The sequence below is a fragment of the Neopsephotus bourkii genome, unplaced genomic scaffold, assembly GCF_033783945.1.
Source record: "Neopsephotus bourkii isolate Nb327-2 ecotype Australia unplaced genomic scaffold, CSIRO-AGI_Nbou_v1 NB_882, whole genome shotgun sequence".
Lineage (NCBI taxonomy): Eukaryota > Metazoa > Chordata > Aves > Psittaciformes > Psittacidae > Neopsephotus > Neopsephotus bourkii.
This window is the reverse complement of record NW_026901376.1, coordinates 780,278-798,803: the sequence shown is the minus strand read 5'-3', so window position 1 is coordinate 798,803 and position 18,526 is coordinate 780,278. Positions and strand designations below refer to the sequence as shown.

Below are 18,526 nucleotides of genomic sequence, written 5' to 3'. Positions count from 1 at the left end.
CCGTGGAAGCAATGCAGGTCCCAGGGATGGCAGCCTGCAGCACGCAGCCACGGTCTGATCTGGTGCCTGTTAACCCTGCAGCACAGCACACGGTCACTGTCCACCTCTATGGCCACTTCTATGGGTCCTGGTAGGACATTTCTGTGCTGGGTTGCCAGGACCACTACAGATCCAGAGGCTGTAAGATCTATTTCCCCCTCCCTAGTTTGAGTTTATGTCACTCAGGGAAACACTCAGGTCCCAGCCTGGGTATTCCCTTTTCCTTCCATCTCAGGACGGCAGGAATGAGGGATCAAAGCACTGAAGGGATCAAAACATGAAAGCCAGAATAAATAAAGCCATGAAGACATGGGAATGGAGATCCACTCCTCTAACATAATTAACCTTTCCCAGAGATAATAGTCCCAAATTAAAGGACACGGCGAGATGCAGAAATGCATCCAGGTCATGTGGGAGAGACGTACTGAGTAAAGCATCATCTCCAGACACCCTCTTGCTCTGTCATTCATCTCTTACTGAGAGCAGAGATTAAAGGGCACTCAGCCCCTGCAGTGCTGTCTGTCACCCAGCCCCAGGCTCCTTCGGGAACACGCTTCCTCAGATGAGGTCTGGTTCCCTTTTGCTCCTCTCTCCCAGGCTGGAGCCTGGGAGACCCTGCCAAGCACCCCAACACCCCAGTACCCCAGCACCTCAGTACCCCAATACTCCAGCATTCCCAACCGCAGTACACCAGGATGCCAGCACTCCCAATCCCAGCACCCCAGAAAGTCAGCACTCCCAACCCCAGCACCCCAATACCCTCAACCCCATTACCCTTAAACCCAGTACTCTCAACCCCAGTATGCCCAACCCCAGTGTCCCAGCACTACAGCACCCCAATACCCCCAACTCCAGTACCCTCAAACCCAGTACCCCCAACCCCAGTGTCCCAGCACTACAGCACCCCAATAACCCCAACCCCAGTACCCCAGCACACCCAACCCGTGTCCCAGCATTTCAGCACCCCAATAACCCCATCCCCAGCATCCCAGTATCCCTCAACACCAGTACCCCCAACTCCAGCACCTCTAGCCCCAGCAGCCCAGTACCCTCACCCTCACTACCCCAGCACCTCAGCATCCCATATCCCAGCACCCCCAACCCCCGTACCCACGGCCCCTGCCTGCGAGAAGCCCCTCCGGAGGGGGGGGGGGGCTCCCTCCCCCTGTTCTCCAAACCCGGCCCCACCTCCCGGGCGGCCCCGCCCCGAGGGCGCCCCCAGCGGTTGCCCCGCGCAGCGGCAGGAGGCGGCTCTCGGCAGCAGCTCGGCGAATCCCGCGGGCTCCGGGCGCAGGGGCCGAGCCCCCCTTTGCTCCCCCTGGTTCTTCCTCCTCCTCCTCCTCCTCCTCCTGCTGCTGCTGCTGCTGTTGCTGCCGCTCCTCCTGCCGCCGCCGCCGGGCTCCGCTTCGCCTCGCCAGCCCCGCGCCCGCTGCCCCGGCCCTGCCGCACCTCCCCGGCCTCCGCAGCCCCGGCACGGCGGGCGGTGAGTCCTGCCGGCCCCGGGCAGCTCGGGAAAGGGCGGGAGGGGAACGGGGTCGCTGTTATTGGGGGGGGGGAGTAAAACGAGGGGTACGACCCTGCCCGGCGGGATGCGGGGTCCGGTCAAGCCCGGGATGCGGCGGGAGCCGCTCCGGCCGGGGAGAGCGGGCTCGGGGCATCGCTCCCCGGTGCTGGTGGCCGTGGCCGGGGCACCTCCCGCGGTGACAACGGGTCATGCTTAGGGCATCTCCTTCGGCCGGGATGCGGGGGGCAGCGCTCATGGCATCTTCCATCCCGCACCGGATCCTGCCCTCGGAGCCGGGGCTGTCCTCGGTGAACCCTCGGCGGGCTGAGCTCGGGGGGTCCTGCCCCGCGGTGATGAAGGGGATTTGGTCCATCCCTGCACACCCTCCAGTCCCGGGGATCACCATCAGCACTGGCTCCTTTTCCATATCACCGGGGCCGTGGGAGGCTCAGGTGTCCCATGAGCGTTTCCAGTACCATATCCCATTACCCTTGGCCAGGCAGCACTGCTTGGTGCTTTGGGCACAGCCGGCCACGGTTTGGGGTCTGTCATTGCTCCCTGGTTCTGTGGCTCCTTGGCTGCAGCACAGCCTTGGAACCCCATTCTTTTGCCTTGGCTGTAAGATGCCCATAACCATCTCCTAACCTGGCAGCACCATTGATTTCCTGGGAAGGGGCACAGCATTACGGTGCATTTATGCTGCATGATCAACCACTTTTATAATGCCTGTGCTCAAGGGAGTATCTAACCAGAGCTGTACCTGCTCCGGCATTCATCTGTATGGGAAATGCAGCCCCTTTCCTGGCTAGCAGTGGGGTTGTCTCACAGAAAGCATTTAGTCTGTCTAGACAAGTATGATGAAGACCAAAGCGCCTGGAGCTGTGGGTGAGCAGAGCTCGGGGATCTCTGCAGCGCTGGGGTGGTTGTACAGCTCTGAGCGGTGATGCTCTGTGCTTTTGGGTCTTTGGTTAGCGAATGCACAGCAACCAGGCAGTAGGTTGTAAAGGTTTGTTTCATGTAAGAGCAAGGGAAGAAGAAAGCAGGCAGCCCTTCATCGCACATGTGCACGGGAGAAGCATCACAAGAGTTTCAACAGACTAAGATAAACAGAGAAGGCACTGAAAATGATGAATAATGGGTGATGAGGAGGAGGAGGGGGAAAGGCATATGCTGGCAGCTTACTTTCTGGAGGGTAGCACAGAGAAGTTAATGAATGTTTGTGTGACACTTAGAGAGCCTCAAATAGAAGGCATGAAAAAAACCAGGTAGCATTATGTATGAGCATAGAATAAATAAAACCCTTAGAGCAGAAGACTGAAACTCGGGATAATGCATGTCCTTAATACATATTCAAATGCAGTGTATGGAAGCGGGCAGGCTTGAATGTAAAACAATATCAAGGGGAAAGCGGATGGGTTGGTGTTCTTAAACAAGGACAGATGGAAGCATCTGTCTCCACCTTAGGTGTTTAATGACCTTTACAATCCTGCAAACCCTCCTGTGTAGGAGTTATCCATCTGACTTGTCCAACAGTCCAAGTAAATTAATGAGGAAGATCCATGTGAGGGCATCCTTCCAGGGCTGAGCCTTGCAGCGGTAACATACCAATCACAGTGCCAGCAGGACAGGTATATTCTCCTCCCAGTAAATGCATGAGAAGTCCTAAAGGTTTCCACACCACCAAGAATGGTACTTTTTGAAAGAGACCTCACAAAGCATCTTTTCCTGAGTTACAAATGTATTCTAGAGACATTACACATAAATACCATTGAGATCTGGTGGTACATGGGTCCAGGTTTTATCTAACCTTCTGGTCCGGAACACATGCAGATCTGACTCGGTGTTTTGTGGCTATTGGATGTGGAGTGGAAGATGCAGCAGTTTCTTGTGGGTACAGGAATAGGGATGATCAGAGCAGAGTTAAACGCTCTCACATCGCAGTGTCCTCTCTTCATCCCATCCCACTGGACTCATTTACCCATTGAGAGTTCAGCTTCTCAGTCAAGAAAAAATCTCTCTCATAGAATCATGGAATGGTTTGGGTTGGAAAAGATCTTAAGATCATCCAGTTCCAACCCCTTGCCATGGGCAGGGACACCTCACACTAGACCATGTCCCCCAGATCCTATTCTACACATCCTATACCTGTCACCAAATAAACTGAGGAAATCGCTTTCATGCTGTCAGCTATGCAATGCTGGGATGGAGACTGGTCCTAGAGTAGCAGCATCCACCAACTGCAAAGCTCAGGAAAAGAGCTGTTGGGCAACTAGGATGGGTGTTGATAATTACTTAACCCTTGTGATGTTTGCTCTGGGCTTTTCATTTCTGTTGCCTGGCTGTGAATGCTCTGCACTATCACTGCTTGTTTACAGCACAGCACCTAACATGGGCAATTCATCACTTTTAAGAGGCTCTGCTCATGTCCCTCTGACATCCAAAGAGCCCAATTAAGTGAGTCTGTCTCTAAATACTCCTCAAGAGCTGGAGGGAAAAGGGATGAGTCTCCTTCTGCACATCCACAGCCTGCAGTTTATATGAGACAGTGTTAGAAATGACTTACAATTCTATTTGACTTATAAAGAATAAGTCTTCTATTTGACTTATGAGTTAGAAATGACTTACAGTTCAATTTGACTTATACAGAATAACTTGAGAATGACCAGCTTAATGTATATATATATATATCTATACACACATAATCTGCACAGTGTTAGAGCCCAATTCCAGACACCACCAAATAAATCCATTATATATGGAGTGCCCCTTCTCTGGACCTGTACACCATAGATTTCTCACACAAAACCATTTCTATCTTGTCAGAATATCCTTGCACTCCATGATACTGCCTTGGCTTTTGAGAATTACACTGTTAGTGTCAGCCCCAGGCAGACCTCTGCAGTGTAATAGAACAGAGAATAAATGACATAGCTGTGAATTACAAAAAGAATAATTCATAGGTAATTTTCAATTACAGAGAATAATTTATAGGTGCCTGATTTGCAAAGAGAATAATTTATGAGTAACCCGAATTGCATGTAAAGCACATCTACAGGTTAGTGTAAAAAAGGGAGTACGCTGCTGCTCTGCTGTCATGTGTTGAGGATGGATTTTGGGGGCACTTCTTGTGAAAACAGCCACCATGAAAAAAATGCATCAAATTCCGTAGTGAAAAGGTTGGTGTAATACACCCAACCTGGTCTGAAGCCTTGGCATGTGACCAAAAGCCAGCTATGCGGTCCCTGTTGTCCTCAGAGCTCCTGCCTCATGTCATGAACCAGAAAGGCCACAATACAACACGATCACTGGAAAAGGCTGCTCCTGACAGCAGACAAGGAGCCGAGTGCCAAAACCTCGGGGTTGTGTGTGTCTCCACTGCACTGCATGGATGTGATGATGAATGGTACGAGAGATATGAGTAACAGAAAAGAGAGGGAGGTCTGATCTAGGCTGGCTCCATCCCTACCCTGGTAAGGACCAGGAGGGCACAAGTTCATGTTTCATACCACACAGACATGATATCTCCTTCCTATATACCTGAAGGGGAACAAGATGCATCGGTGCTTCCACTTCTTCATCACCACAGTGACATCTTAAACTGAGTGGTAAAAGAACATCCAAGCTGAAGTGCCACTGCCTCCTGAAGCACCAGGAAATTATACAGGGCACCCTCGACACCAGAGCTAATAATGCAAAGCCTTTTTGCACTACTTCAGTTAATGAATCACTGTATTCATGTATTAGATCAAGCATACAAAATATCTACTACAGATAGTGTTATAAAACAGCTTCTCTTTTTAAACTGCTAACGTTGTCCATAAAAGTTTCCTAAAGCATTCACTTTTCTCCAGTGCAGTATTTCAGAAAGGCTTGTTAAGAAGGAGTAATTGGAGAGGGTACTGGGATGCTGCTATCCTGTGGGAAGCAAGCCCAGGCTCTCCAGGAGAAGGGGGCATGCGTCGCTGCAGACCATGCATTGCAAGTGAATTCCTGCGCTTGATCTTTCAGACCACACAAATCACAGACATGATGGACATGATGATGAACATCACAAAACACCCTTGGTCCTCGCTGGGAATGTCTGGAGCTGGGTGAATGTCGCCTTTTAGGAAGGCCTTGGGAAACAATGTATATCCCATAGCTTTGGGTTCGCGCTATACCCCACGAGAGCCTGGGGGAACGTGCGCTAAAAGACTGTGCGCTCATTGTATTTCCTGTTGCATACATCCACTCTTTGCTGCTCCTCATTTAAAAGAGAAAAATCCATTCATTTTGTACCCAGCTCCTCCTCCCGCAGACCCACACTCCATTTAGTGCCAGGAAGCGCTAATGAAAGCGGCTCGTGCTTCTCAGAACCCTTCTTTGACAAGATCACTCTCAACCTCGGCCAAATGCAAAGTCTCTCCCTTGGTTTCCCTGGGAGCAACAGGCACTCAGGAGCTCGCTGGATCAATTCCTCAGTGGTTTTAGCATCACTAAGAGTGTCCCAGTGAAAGCGCTGCACATGAGCAGAAAAATGATGCTTGTATTTAAAGTCTGTGCAGAACAAGTGAAATCTTGACCATAGGAAAACACAGCTCTTTGCCCTAACCCAAGGTAAAGCTCCTGATGAGCTGGTGGGGTCAGACTCTTGCTTCATCCTCACAAACCTGGGAGCAAGTTAGAAGTGCAGAGATTTAGGTGGCAAAGCCCCAGCAACCTCACACAAACTCTTGTTGGTACCCATAAGAAGCAATCTGGGCATTTTGGGGGCAATAAGAAGAGGTGGCTGAGAAAGCATCGCGTTCTATTTCTAACCATTCACCAGATTAGGGCCCTTGTACCACTTCGGATCCCACCGTGTGTCTGCTGTCAGCCTTTAACACTAGCATAATACAAGTCTTGCACAAATAAACTGCTTACTTATCCCTCTCCCAGGCTGTATACCCTTAGTGCCAAAAAAGATCATACAAAGCGAGTCTTTTCTTAAGGACTGCTTATACATACACGTATCTTCCCAGGGGTTAGATGTAAAGAGATTCAGTGTTAATTTTAATGGGCTGCCACCTTTCTCTTACAGTGCAAACCATCAGAGCCTCCTCTGTGTAACTGAGGAAAGGCTTTGGCTCATGTTGGTACTACTTTTTAAGTACTGAATTTCCTTGTTGTATTCCTGTCCCAGGGGACCACTGAATGGCACTTACGTGACAGAGCCAGGCTGCAGCCATACCTAAATTATAGCCTTAACCAGTTCCTCCTAAAAGCATTTCACCTCTTTCCTATGATTGAATGATGCTGTTATAATGGGGATGGTCAGCAGCTGATACATTTGCTTATCTACATAGAAAGCTTGTCTGGCTTCTTTTAATATTAACTTGGCTAATAGAAGAAAACACTCCTAGAAAGCCTGCACTTTTGTGTATATGTATAAAATACCCATGTACTTTTCATTCTGCTGTATACAGCTGGAGCACCTGCCTTTGCCCAAAGCACTGCTCCAGAATACACTAGTTCTACTCTGATCTCCTTACAGAAAATGACTGGTTTTGGAAAAATCCAGCCATAGGGGCTTAGCTCCCTCTTTTTCTTCCCTTTCCCAAAGATGTCTCCTTATGCGCATAAGCTGCAATGGGAAATAAGTACTTGGCTTCAGCAGCTCTGGAAAACGCTGGCCCTAGAAAGGATGCTGGGGAGAATATTGATGGGATGCTCTGAATTAATTTCTTTCTGCTGCAGGCTCTTGTTTGCTCTTTATTTACCCCTTCACGTCATCACCAGCATCCTTGATGCTAACACAGTGGGACATGAAGTTTTCATGAGGCAATGTGATGGCAACGGGCCTGTACATATCTTGCTAGAGAGGCAACACCAGCAAACACTTGTATCACACCGCATCCCACCTGTGGATCAGGATGGGCAAAGCTTCTTATACCCAGCAGCCTGACAGGAGCACAGGGAGCGGGTAGATATCCTGGTCAATACCTGAGGTTGGGCATTAAAAGCTATTACAGGAAACTGTTGACAGCGAATTAACTGCTTTCACTTGTGGTGTTTAGGCTTCTGAGGGATAGAGGGATAGAGGGATAGAGGGATAGAGGGATAGAGGGATAGAGGGATAGAGGGATAGAGGGATAGAGGGATAGAGGGATAGAGGGATAGAGGGATAGAGGGATAGAGGGATAGAGGGATAGAGGGATAGAGACCAAGATCTGCTTTCTTTCCTGCCATGGATTTACACCTTTGAGAGCCCAAAGAGTGTGGTTTAACCCAGGAAAAAAGGAGCACCACCTTTTGACATCATATGGAGGTCAATGCAAACAGTTGCACACACAGAGAGGTATTTTCCCTGTTATCGGGACTTCAGGATGAAGCACCAGGAGAGAAAAATACGCATCAAACTGGCTTAGTGCAGATATCTGGTAACAATACCGGGGCTATGCATTCGCGAGCACCATCTACTGGTACATTGTCCATAAACCAGTGACATACACATGGAGAGCACTCTTTACCAGCTGCTCAGGTAAGAGCATAGAGCTCCAGGCCAGCTCTCTGTATAGCATTTATAAGCTCCCAATCAACCCGCACAGTTGGGATCTTGGGGCAAACTGCTTGGAGAGCAAAGGGTGAAAAGGTTTCCAGGTGCCAGCCGTGTGCTGATGCATCCCCTCCCGCAGGCAGTGCCGCAGCCGGTGGGTCCCTCCGCGATGCTGCAGTGCAAGCACGCTCAGGAGTTCAGCTTCGGGCCCCGGGCTCTGAAGGATGCGCTGATCTCCACCAACCCAGCCCTGCAGGAGCTCTATGCCAAGGCTTTCTCCAGGGCGGAGAAGCTGTTCCTCTCTGAAGCCTACAACCCGCAGAGGACGCTCTTCTGCACGCTGCTCATCCGGACAGCTTTCGACTGGCTCCTCAGCCACCCTGATGCACCTGAGGACTTTGAGACGTTCTATCATGCCATGCTGAGGAGGAAGCAGAACTTCTATCGGAAGCACATTTACCTGCAACCTATAGGTAAGGTGGGCACTGAGAAAATACAGGAGGGAGGAGGGTGATGCTGAATGTTACTGACATCCTCCTTGAAGGATGCAAAATGCAAATGCCATAGCAAAGACAAGCATAATACCAAAGGCTGTGTCATGCCCCCAATCCAGAGTCACAAACTGTGATGACGGACCTACCCTGTAAATGGTATGTGTGCTCCTGGGTGAGATTTGCTACCCGTATGTATCTATATGTAAAACAATGCTGGATAAAACAGCATTTCTGGAGCTCCATCCTTGATGATCCATTAAAAATCCACCTGTTCCCACATGAATCTTTCTGCACAACTGAAACAGGAGACAACCTTCCTAATGACAGAGTGAACTAATGCCTCAAGCCAGTGCTCAGAAAGAGCCCCCTCTTCTCCTCCATGTCTGTATAACCATCTAGAGACACCCATCACACCCCAGAGTAGACAGTTAACTTGAGAATGAACCAGTTTTCCTCTTCCTCCATTGCTGCAGCCAGCCCCCCAAAGCCCCTTCAAACCCTAGGGTTCACCCTGGCTTTAAGGAACTGATAATAGAGTTTCTCTTCTCTTAGACTTAATCGAAGGGCCTGCTGGGCTCTCGTTGCTGGATTCCCTTCAGAGCTGTGTTGAGTCTTTCTTCCTGGGTCTCCGAGTGAAGTGCCTTCCCTCCATCCCCATCTCTTCCATTCACTGCTGCTACCGCCACAGCCGGGACTCAGACAGGGTGCAGCTTCACGCAGGTAAGGACCCGGGAACAGGGAGTCCATAGAGACATCAGATTGGCACAGGAGCATGAACCCTCCCTTAGGAAACGCCCGAAATAGCCTTTCATTGCCTGAGCAGGGAGGGGATGAGGAAGGGAGTGAAAAGGGCGGAATCCTGTTCCCATGGAAAACCCAGAACTTTGAGGCTGGAAACAGGAATAAAAACTAAATTGACTTCCATCATATTTTCCTCTGCTCTTTGTATTTCTCAGTGCTATTACGCTTAGGTCTGGCTCTACAAAGTGATCACATCAGCTCCATGGAAAGACACTGTTGATTTGGTGTATTCCGAGTTCTCCCATCCCTTGTCCAGAGCCAAAGTAAATTAGAGGCCTGGGTGGTGCAGGGGGGGAACTCACCAGCCTTTCGTGATAGCAGCTGTGGGTTCAAGTGTCACACAGCCCCCCAGGGACAGGGGTTTGTGAGCTGCCAAACTCCTGCTGCACAAACCTCCATCCATCTGGGACCAGCTGGTTGCAGGTACCATGGGCAGCACAAACCCAGCTCTGCACCAATGCGGCTGCTCCAGCTCAGGTCTGAAATCCCTGCAGGGAAATTCCTCTGCTTCCAGGTGCTTATTCCCATGGGTTAGTACTGAATTCACCTGTGGCTCTGTGTTCAGCACCACTTTCCAAGTCAGGTCTGCTCACACTCCAGTTTGATGGGGTGGATCTATACAGCCATAATTCTTGATCCAAGGTGCCAAATGCAGCAGCTCTATTTGTGGCTTGGGATTACATCCTCCTCCCCATGAACAGCAGGAACTTTGGCTCTAGCATGCTTTAGAGGGATGCTTCATTTTAACACATAGCTCTCTTGTATCTGTCCAGACGGGATCCTGAATTTCCTGAAGAACAACAAGCCTATGGATGCCCTGTGTGTCCTTGGACTCACTCTGCTGGACCTTTACCCCTGTGAGACCTGGAGCTTCACATTCAGCAAATTCCTGCCAGGACAAGGTGCGTTTGAGGTCCCATGATATCCTGGGACAGCAGGCAGAGAAGGCAGCACTGTACCAAAAAGCCTTCCCTACAATAGCCAAACCTTATCCATAACACTTTATTCACTTCCTGATAAAATGAACTAGGTTTTCCCAGTTCAAAAGCGGGAGAGTCAGGGCTCCTGATCCAGTCAAAGTAACTGAGGTGTTACAAACCTCCTGGGAAGTGCCTCACCACACCATATGTGCTCAACCAGACTGTGCTTCCTTTCCATGACGCCTAAGGAGAGATAAGGGAGCTGATGCCCAACTTGTATCTCTCTTCACAGAGGTGGGAGTCTGCAGCTTTGCCAGGTTCTCTGGGGAGTTCCCCCAGGCTGGTTGCAGCAGCTGGAACCCACTCACACAGAAGGAGCAGCCGTGCCAGGTCAGCAAGGAAAGCAGAGAGCGGATGCTGCCGCTCAGCGCCCAGGAGATGGTCCAGTGCTGTAAGGTAGGACCTGCAGCCTCTGCACCCTGTATCTCTTGCTGTGTAGGGTTAAATACTCAGGGCAAAATCCATGTCTTAGACCAGTGAAGCAGGCGTGAGACTGCTCCTAGAACACACTGGCAGTCACAGCTAAGTCCACACACTTAACACACATGCACTCTATAGACAACACTTACTCCCCTTGCCACTGGAGCAAACCATAGTGCCAGCTGGATGGTGAGGCTACAGGATTCACCTTATGTCATGGAGCAATAGTGAGGCAAAATCCCTCCTGCCCAGCTCAGGGCATAATCTCACTTATTTCATTGTCAGATGATGCACATGCAGAAGGATGGTAGCTGCAGACACAGTACATGGAGGTTAATCAGAGTATCATCTAGGGGAGCTGTGCGTTCACTAATGGACGGCTAAGAAGGGGTGACTGTGTCTTCCTCAGGCATTGGTACCCATTAGGGGAGAGGACCACTTCCCAGGCCTGCTTTCAAGGATGGATGAGAAAAACACCCCAGCCAAGTTTACATATAGGTAGATGCCATTAAACCCCATTCATCCCCAACACATCCTCTTCACCAGTGCTGTCCTCCCTCATGCCTGCTCTGCTTCCAGTGTTTCTTCCAAAGCTGGCCCGCATGGAGCAGCCACACCAACACCTTCAGTGCCATTTCTCTGTGCCTCTCCTGGTGTTTGCTTGGGATTTTCTAGTCTGAGGTCTCTTCCTCAAATGATGTTTGGTGGCAAGGGGAGGAGGAGAGGAGCCCTCCATCCTCAGCCTTTCCACAGTCACCAATTCCCAAGGCAGTCACGCTTGGCCAGCTGACTGCAGCTTAGTTTTTGCTTTGGCACAAATGTTAAGAGCATCTGCTTTGGAAAGACCCAGCTCTGTGACTGCCAACAGCATCTTACAGATTTCCCACATGGACCATGCTGCTCTTTTCAGACCCCAATGGGACTGTTTTCCCCCTTAAAAACAAGGCAAAACAACAAAATAACCAAACCCATTCTGTGCTTGGGGAAGAGAGTGACAGCAGCACTGCCCTACAGCTCTCAACATACTATCCACAGGGTATTCTCATAGCTGCTTCTGAACAGGACACCCACCCGGGCTTTTCCACCACACAGACATGGATTTTGGGGTACCTGGGAAGAAGGGAGGATATTCCCCTTCTACCTCAGAAAAACCTAGGCTGGAGGATGGCCGGGGCTGAGCAACAAGTGAGTCAGACTGTTAGGGAGCAGGGGAAGTAGAGCAGCAAAGGAGGAAGAGGAGGAGGCAGAGCAAGCAGGACTGACCATGCACTGCTGTGATTTATGCTTCCCTAAAGGTGACCTGCCACGAGATCTGCCACCTGATGGGGCTGGGGACCTGCCGCTGGCTGCAGTGCATCATGCAGGGCGCGCTGAGCCTGGATGAAGCCCTGCTGCGGCCCCTGGAGCCGTGTCCCATCTGCCTTCGCAAGCTGCAGCACGTCGTGGGCTTCAAACTCATCGAGCGCTACAGGGTGAGACATCAGGCATTGGATCCACCAGTCCCTTCCCAGGGCAAGGAGACACAGCAGGGAGCAGAGCAGCTCATAGCATAGTACAGCATTAAATACAGCAGCACGGTAAACGCAGCTGCTCTCAGTGCAAGGTGCTAAGGGAGGAAGCTTACACCTAAACAAGGGTGATGTTGTACACATGGTCTGCAACTAATAGAATGGTTAGAGTTGGAAGGGACCTTAAAGATCATCTAGTCCCAACCCCATAGCACTTCACACAAGCTCTATGGCTTCTGGCTGCTCATAAGGGACAGTGCAACAGCCCAACCATGTTTTGCTACCCCCAGAAATGAGGTGGACAGGCAGATTTTGCACCAGAGTGGCAGCAAGCACAGCAATTCCCATACCTCAATGCCCTTTCCTATGTGCCACTTTTCTTTCTGCCTCTCTAGGGCTGCTGGTAACAGGGAGAAAATATTAAGTAGATACTTTACTGTCATTCCTCTGTTTAATGATATGAGAAAGGATCCCAAATTATTACTCCCTAATAAGTGGAGGCTCCCTGACTCATCTTTGTCTCTTCTCTCCCACCCCTAAAAGTGCTAACACCACAGTTAGGCAGCATCAGGAATAGTGCTAGGACACCCTTAGCTCTAGAAAGTATTTACTACCTCTTGTGTCTAAAAAGGAGGATTTGGTAGCCAAATGGCTGCTGGAATAGAAATAGTGGCACCATTCTCACTCAGCACCCTATTTTCTCCCTGGTTATGATTCCTGTCTGACACACGTCATATTCAGAGGCAGGATTTTCCATGCCTGCCTATTTTAAAGCCTGGGGGTTATATTTGTTACAAGACGCATGCAGAATGAGAATGGGGATGCCTCCAGTTTTATTCAGCTTGGAATCAGACACACAGAAGCGCGGTGAAGGATAGGGAGGGCAAAAAACCAAACCAAACCATGCTTGTGTGGTTCTGCTGTCTGTGCAGTCCCATCCCTGACTCCATGGTGTTTGCTCCCTGTTTCTGAGGGGTGCCTAAATTGAGGACCGGATCCTGGTTCAGTTCAACACCCAGCCTGTCAGCATGCAGCTACTGCTTTCTAGAAGAGAACTGCCATCTGCAGTAAGCTTTTCTAGAAACCTTATTGCCCTTACACCTGCAGTAAATACAACAATTGGCTCAGCATCCCCTGGTGACACTGAACACAGACCCAAAGGAAGGACACACTTGCCAAATGTCACATCTGCTTCCTTGATGGGAAAAGCTGGGCTAGATAACAGTACAAACTGGTGTAGGAGTTGTGATAATCCCTGTAAAAGGCTTTGCTATGGAATTGAGAGGACATACAAATGCCAGAGGTGAATTAAATAGTTAAGGAACCTGACAGAAGAGAGCACAAAGCATGCAGAGACAATACCAGACAGCAAAGTTACTTCCTAAGCATGATTTGAGAGGCCAAGTGCAAGTCTGAAGCCACATTTCCCTTTGGAAAACTAGCACAGATCCCCACCTGCCCCAGCACAGCCCCAGACGCCCATAGTAAACACAGGAAATGCCAGACACAGAGCTGCTCCTCGCCGGGAGCAGGTAATGCTGCTGAAATGATCATGTTAAGTCTGCGACTCAGACGCAGCGACGGGCAGAAGAGCATGTGAGACAGGACAGGAAACCAGTCCTTATGCAGGAGGAAGAGCCCCTCTATTTATTTCTCTCCGTTGCACTCAAACACGTTCCAGTTTTGTATCACAGCTGCTTATTCCAGCGGGAGGCATCTTGAAACCTGACAGCAAATCAGTTCTCATGGTGTTTCCCCATCACAACCAGCGTTTCCACCTGCTGCTTTTGCAGCATCCCCAGGCTGTTCTGCACCTAGCGAAAGAAAGCTGCTCTTAGAGGCTGGGTTAGCTATGTCCTTGCTGTGGTGTTCATCTCAGTATCTGCTCTAATCTCAGTGCTGCCACAGCAGAGGAGTATGGAAACTGTGCCAAACCTGGAGCCCCTTGGGGTTTCAGACAACAGGTTTCACTCTTGGTGCCTTACCTGGGGTGGGCATCCACTTCAAATGCTCCTACCTGCAGGCTAAATGCAGGAAGAGGTTATCCCTTCATAGTTAAATAGAACACAAGAAGAGTCTGCAGCCTTACAAACCCTGCACAAGTTTGAATCAATAAGCCAACCAGTGAGAGACAGGACAGATTTTGGGGTTTTGGTAGTGATCTTGAGTCAATCATTCCCTCCTTTTGCCTTAAATAATCTAAATGGACTGTCTGAACATCCTCTTCTCCACAGCTTTTTCTTCTCTTGCGAACAGGGCCGAGCAGCATTTGTGATTCCTTCCCAGACTCATGACTCTTGGGAATTTTAAGAGACATTATAAAGTCATGGGCCACTTATAGCTTTCAATGAGCTTTGCTGTCCCCTTCCCTAGTCCAGTTCCTAGTGCAGCTCTGGTGCCTTCTTTGTGTTTTAAATACAGAGGGAGAGAAGAGCTCTTCGAGGTGGGATGAGGCAGGAGAAAAGTTGTCCCTTTACATTTGTTCTTGCCCCAGAAGGAGGGGGCAGGGTGGATTCCCTGGGCTCAAAGGGTCCATTTTGTTCTTGGATGGAATCCTTCCCCGAGGCTCCATGCACAGACTGAAATGAGCAACAGGGAAACAGGGCTCATGGCTCCCACCCACTCAATTTGAGCTCTTTATCCTCTCTGTCACTTGCCTAAAGACAGAGCAAGAGAGAAGGGAAGGGGGAGGGAGCAGTGGGAGAAGGGAGCTCTGCAGGGCTTGGAATCTCCTGTTGCTTCTCCAGCAGCTCACCCCGACCTGGTCACATACAGACTTAAGTCACCAGGGTTGATAACTTGTCCCCACTGCTTCTTAAAGCAATCACAGGGCTCTGCAAACATCTCAGCTGGGAGCTGCAGAAAGTAAAGATGAAGAAACAGGCCACAAGGGTGTGAAAAAGCTCAAAACCACACGAACCCCTCACATACGCCAACAAGGAAGACAAGGAGACCACCTTTTATCTAGTGATGACTGGAGTACTGCGATTCATTCCGCAAAGTATAAGGACTAAGTGTGCCAGAAGCAACGCGTTATATGCCCTATTGTAGCATTTAATAAGAAGGAAATGGTCTCAAACACTTTCCTTTCGTTAGTTCTTCCCTGAAGACTTCTCTCTTGTGCATTTCAGCTCAAGAGGGGAAGAGCTATTCTCAGGAATAAAATACACATTAGCACAGGAGTTAGCATTATGGTGAAACAAGGTTCTTCATCACTCTCTCAGGAGCTTTTATAATGACACAGCTTCCTCTAGAGAGGCACTGGTTTGGCTCTTGTGGAGATCACATCCATGTAACAGGGAGAGATTTTGTGCCATTTTCTACCATCTTCAATAATAGAATCATAGAACAATTAGGGTTGGAAAGGATCCTTAAGATCACCCAGTTCCAACCCCCCTGCCATGGGCAGGGACACCTCACACTAAACCATGTCAACCAAGGCTCTGTCCAAGCTGGCCTTGAACACTGCCAGGGATGGAGCATTCACAGCTTCCTCAGGCAACCCATTCCAGTGCCTCACCACCCTCACAGTAAAGAACTTCTTCCTTATACCCAACCTAAACCTCCCCTGTTTAAGTTTGAACCCATTACCCCTTGTGCTATTGCTACAGTCCAATCGTACAATCCACATCTGACTGGAGGCAGCTCTGCCACAGATGCTGACTCCAACAAAATAGGATGTGCAAGCCCCTGCTTCATAGGGTAACTGGAAGTTGTGTGAACCCATCTTCTTGCAGAGAGGACCATAGCATCTGCATCTGAGTCACCCAAGGTGAATTTCACCTGACAAACACTGGGAAAGGGGTAACTTTCTGTCATTCTCTAAACCAAAACCTTTTTCTCCTCTCACCACAGAAGCTCTACGCTTGGACACAGACTGTATTGGCCACATGGCCAAGGCAGGAGTCAGCAGACCTGTCCGCCTCGGAGGACATCCTCCCCTTCAGCTCAGACTCTGGGATGTGCTGTGAGAACGACTCCGAGGCTGTGACCTCCTTGTCCGAGCCACTGACACCAGACACGTGCAGCCAGGCCCTCTCCATCGGCCAGGACCTGGAGCAGGATGAGCACTCGTGTTCGCTGGCAGAGGCGCACAGCCAGCCCCAGCTCGCCAGGCACACCAAGTCCACGGATACCATCAAGGATTACGAACTGTGGCTGGAGATGTGCATTGCTGCCCTAGAGAGGAACGTCTCCGAGGAGGAACTGGCCCAAGTAGACAAGGCCGTGGATGCCCTGGCTAAGTGGGACATGTTTACAGGACAACTGCCTGCTATGAAGAAGGACCTACCCTTTGCTCGGGACAGCACTGGGCTACGGAAAGTTCTCGGAGACAAATTCTCCTCCTTGCGGAGGAAACTGAGCTCCAGAAAACTGTCCAAAGGGGAATCGTCCCCTCAGCGCTGGCGGTGGGAGGAAAACTAGGCTGGGTCTGCCTTTGGTTAGGCCAGCCTTGCCCCCACAGCTCTGGTTACATTACTGCCCTGCTTCTGACCTTTCCCACCACAAGCTGTTGCTGTCAGAGAGAAGCAGCAGCTCCCCACAGGAATAAAAGGTGTTTCTTTTTCTGAGATTGCTAATGTAGTGTTGATGGGATCGGATCCTCCCCAAGGGTTTTTTCCTGTGCTGGTCTAAGCAATGGCACTACTCCAAACCCACATCAAGTCCTACGTAGGCGCTTCTATTTTCTTGCTCTATTTCATTTGGTCTGAAGTCAGGCAGGAAGAGGTCCATGCGAAGCACTCAACATGCTCCCACAGAAGCTTGGCCCATCTGAACAAACAGATGCAAATCAAACCAGGGCAGCTCTCCCATACACTGAGCTCTCTGCTTCGCATTTCAGTCTGAAGCACAGATGAGATTTCTCCCTCCATAGTAAATGTTCACTTGTGTTGTGGTTGCTGCCCCATCAGCTGGAGGTTGTGCTGAGAGCAGGAGCACACAAAGGCTTGCAGCACACGTAGTGGGAGAGATGGAAGAGGACAGGCACACAATCAGTAAGTAAAGCAAAAAGATCCCTGGCAGCTCATCTGCTGTAAAGCACAGTGTTAATGATGACTGTCTTCTGGCGGACACTCAAGGGGATCTCCAGAGCTGCTTCAGTTCGAACAAAGCCAGGCTTGGAGCAGCGAGCTGTAACGACTCACATCCTCTGTAGATTGGCCCAGGAGAGAAAAACCTTTGAAAACAGTCACACACTCACTGATTATTAACTTAAAAGAGGAATTACACATGCACTCCTCTTTCTGCCCTGAGAAGTGAACACCCTGGCCCTTCCCCTCTTCTCTGCTCCACAAATCACCCACTGAGCAGGAACTGGTGTTGCGCTGGCACCGGGAGCTAAAGAGCCTGCCTCCCCATCCCGGGGCATGCCGTTCCTCCAGCTATTTATAGAGAGAGCTCAAGAGGCCAATGGGTTTTCCAGTTCTGTAACAGCAACACACAGGGGAAGGCCGGCTCTCTCCATCCCCTGTTCACCCAGACCTCAGCACTGATAACGCTCTCTGCAGCTCGCAGCTACATGGCCACGCTCCAGATCGCTCCCATTTAAACATATCAGCAGGTAGCACTGGGTCCAGTTCAGCTAGGAGGAGAGGGAGGATGTTTCCCTTAGAGAACCTAATAGCTTTGGCTTTCCTGAGCACTCTGCCCTGTGCACTTTGAAGGCCTCAAACCATGCAGTGATCCTGCTATGTACATTTGGAGCAGGAAGGGAGAGGATCATTGGAAGACATCTGAAAAAAGCTTGAGATTAACACATGCAGGTGAGCAGGAAGGATGATCTCCCAATAAACTGTATTCCGGAAATACAAACAACTTCACATCCGTATGATTCATACAGGGAGAAAAAGGCAGTTTTGGCTCCGGGACGGATGACGGCAATTCCTGGAAGCATTTTTTCCAGCCTTCACGCAGGCGCGGAGCTGCAGAACCGCTGCTGCCGCCCTCTCCTGGCAACATCAGCTCCATGGGTTTCTCATCCAAGACATTCTTCCCAGCAGCAGCAATTTCCCAAGCAAATCCTGCTTGAATTACAAATCCATGTACAGCCCCCATGCTCACTCAGTTGTCCTAACAGATTTACTATTTTAAGCAAGAGATTACTGTTTGCTCAGCCCTGTTTGCTAGTACTTGTTTCTGCACTGAATCATTAGGATGAACTTTAGAAGCTTTCCAGAAAGAGGCCATAAACTCAGGATGACAATATTGCCTAAGGGAAGGGAAGGAGGCAGCCTTCCACCATAACAAAGTCCAAAGACAGCAGA

At 50.0% G+C, this 18,526-nt stretch overlaps 1 protein-coding gene across 2 annotated transcripts; it reads left to right on the top strand.

Annotated features, from left to right (window-relative positions):
* Window positions 1-1,286: 1,286 nt before the first annotated feature.
* Window positions 1,287-16,844, top strand: AMZ1 (archaelysin family metallopeptidase 1). 2 transcript variants are annotated; one of them, XM_061356972.1, is made up of 7 exons: window positions 1,287-1,522; window positions 8,197-8,530; window positions 9,104-9,271; window positions 10,126-10,254; window positions 10,565-10,728; window positions 12,048-12,224; window positions 16,116-16,844. In XM_061356972.1, the coding sequence occupies exons 2-7, from the start codon at window positions 8,227-8,229 to the stop codon at window positions 16,683-16,685; spliced, it is 1,512 nt and encodes a 503-aa protein (XP_061212956.1). In that variant the 5' UTR covers window positions 1,287-1,522; window positions 8,197-8,226; the 3' UTR covers window positions 16,686-16,844. The 2 variants fall into 2 exon arrangements, with proteins under 2 accessions (XP_061212956.1, XP_061212955.1); XM_061356971.1 differs by lacking the exon at window positions 1,287-1,522 and having other exon boundaries at window positions 7,933-8,530.
* The last annotated feature ends 1,682 nt before the right edge of the window (window positions 16,845-18,526 follow it).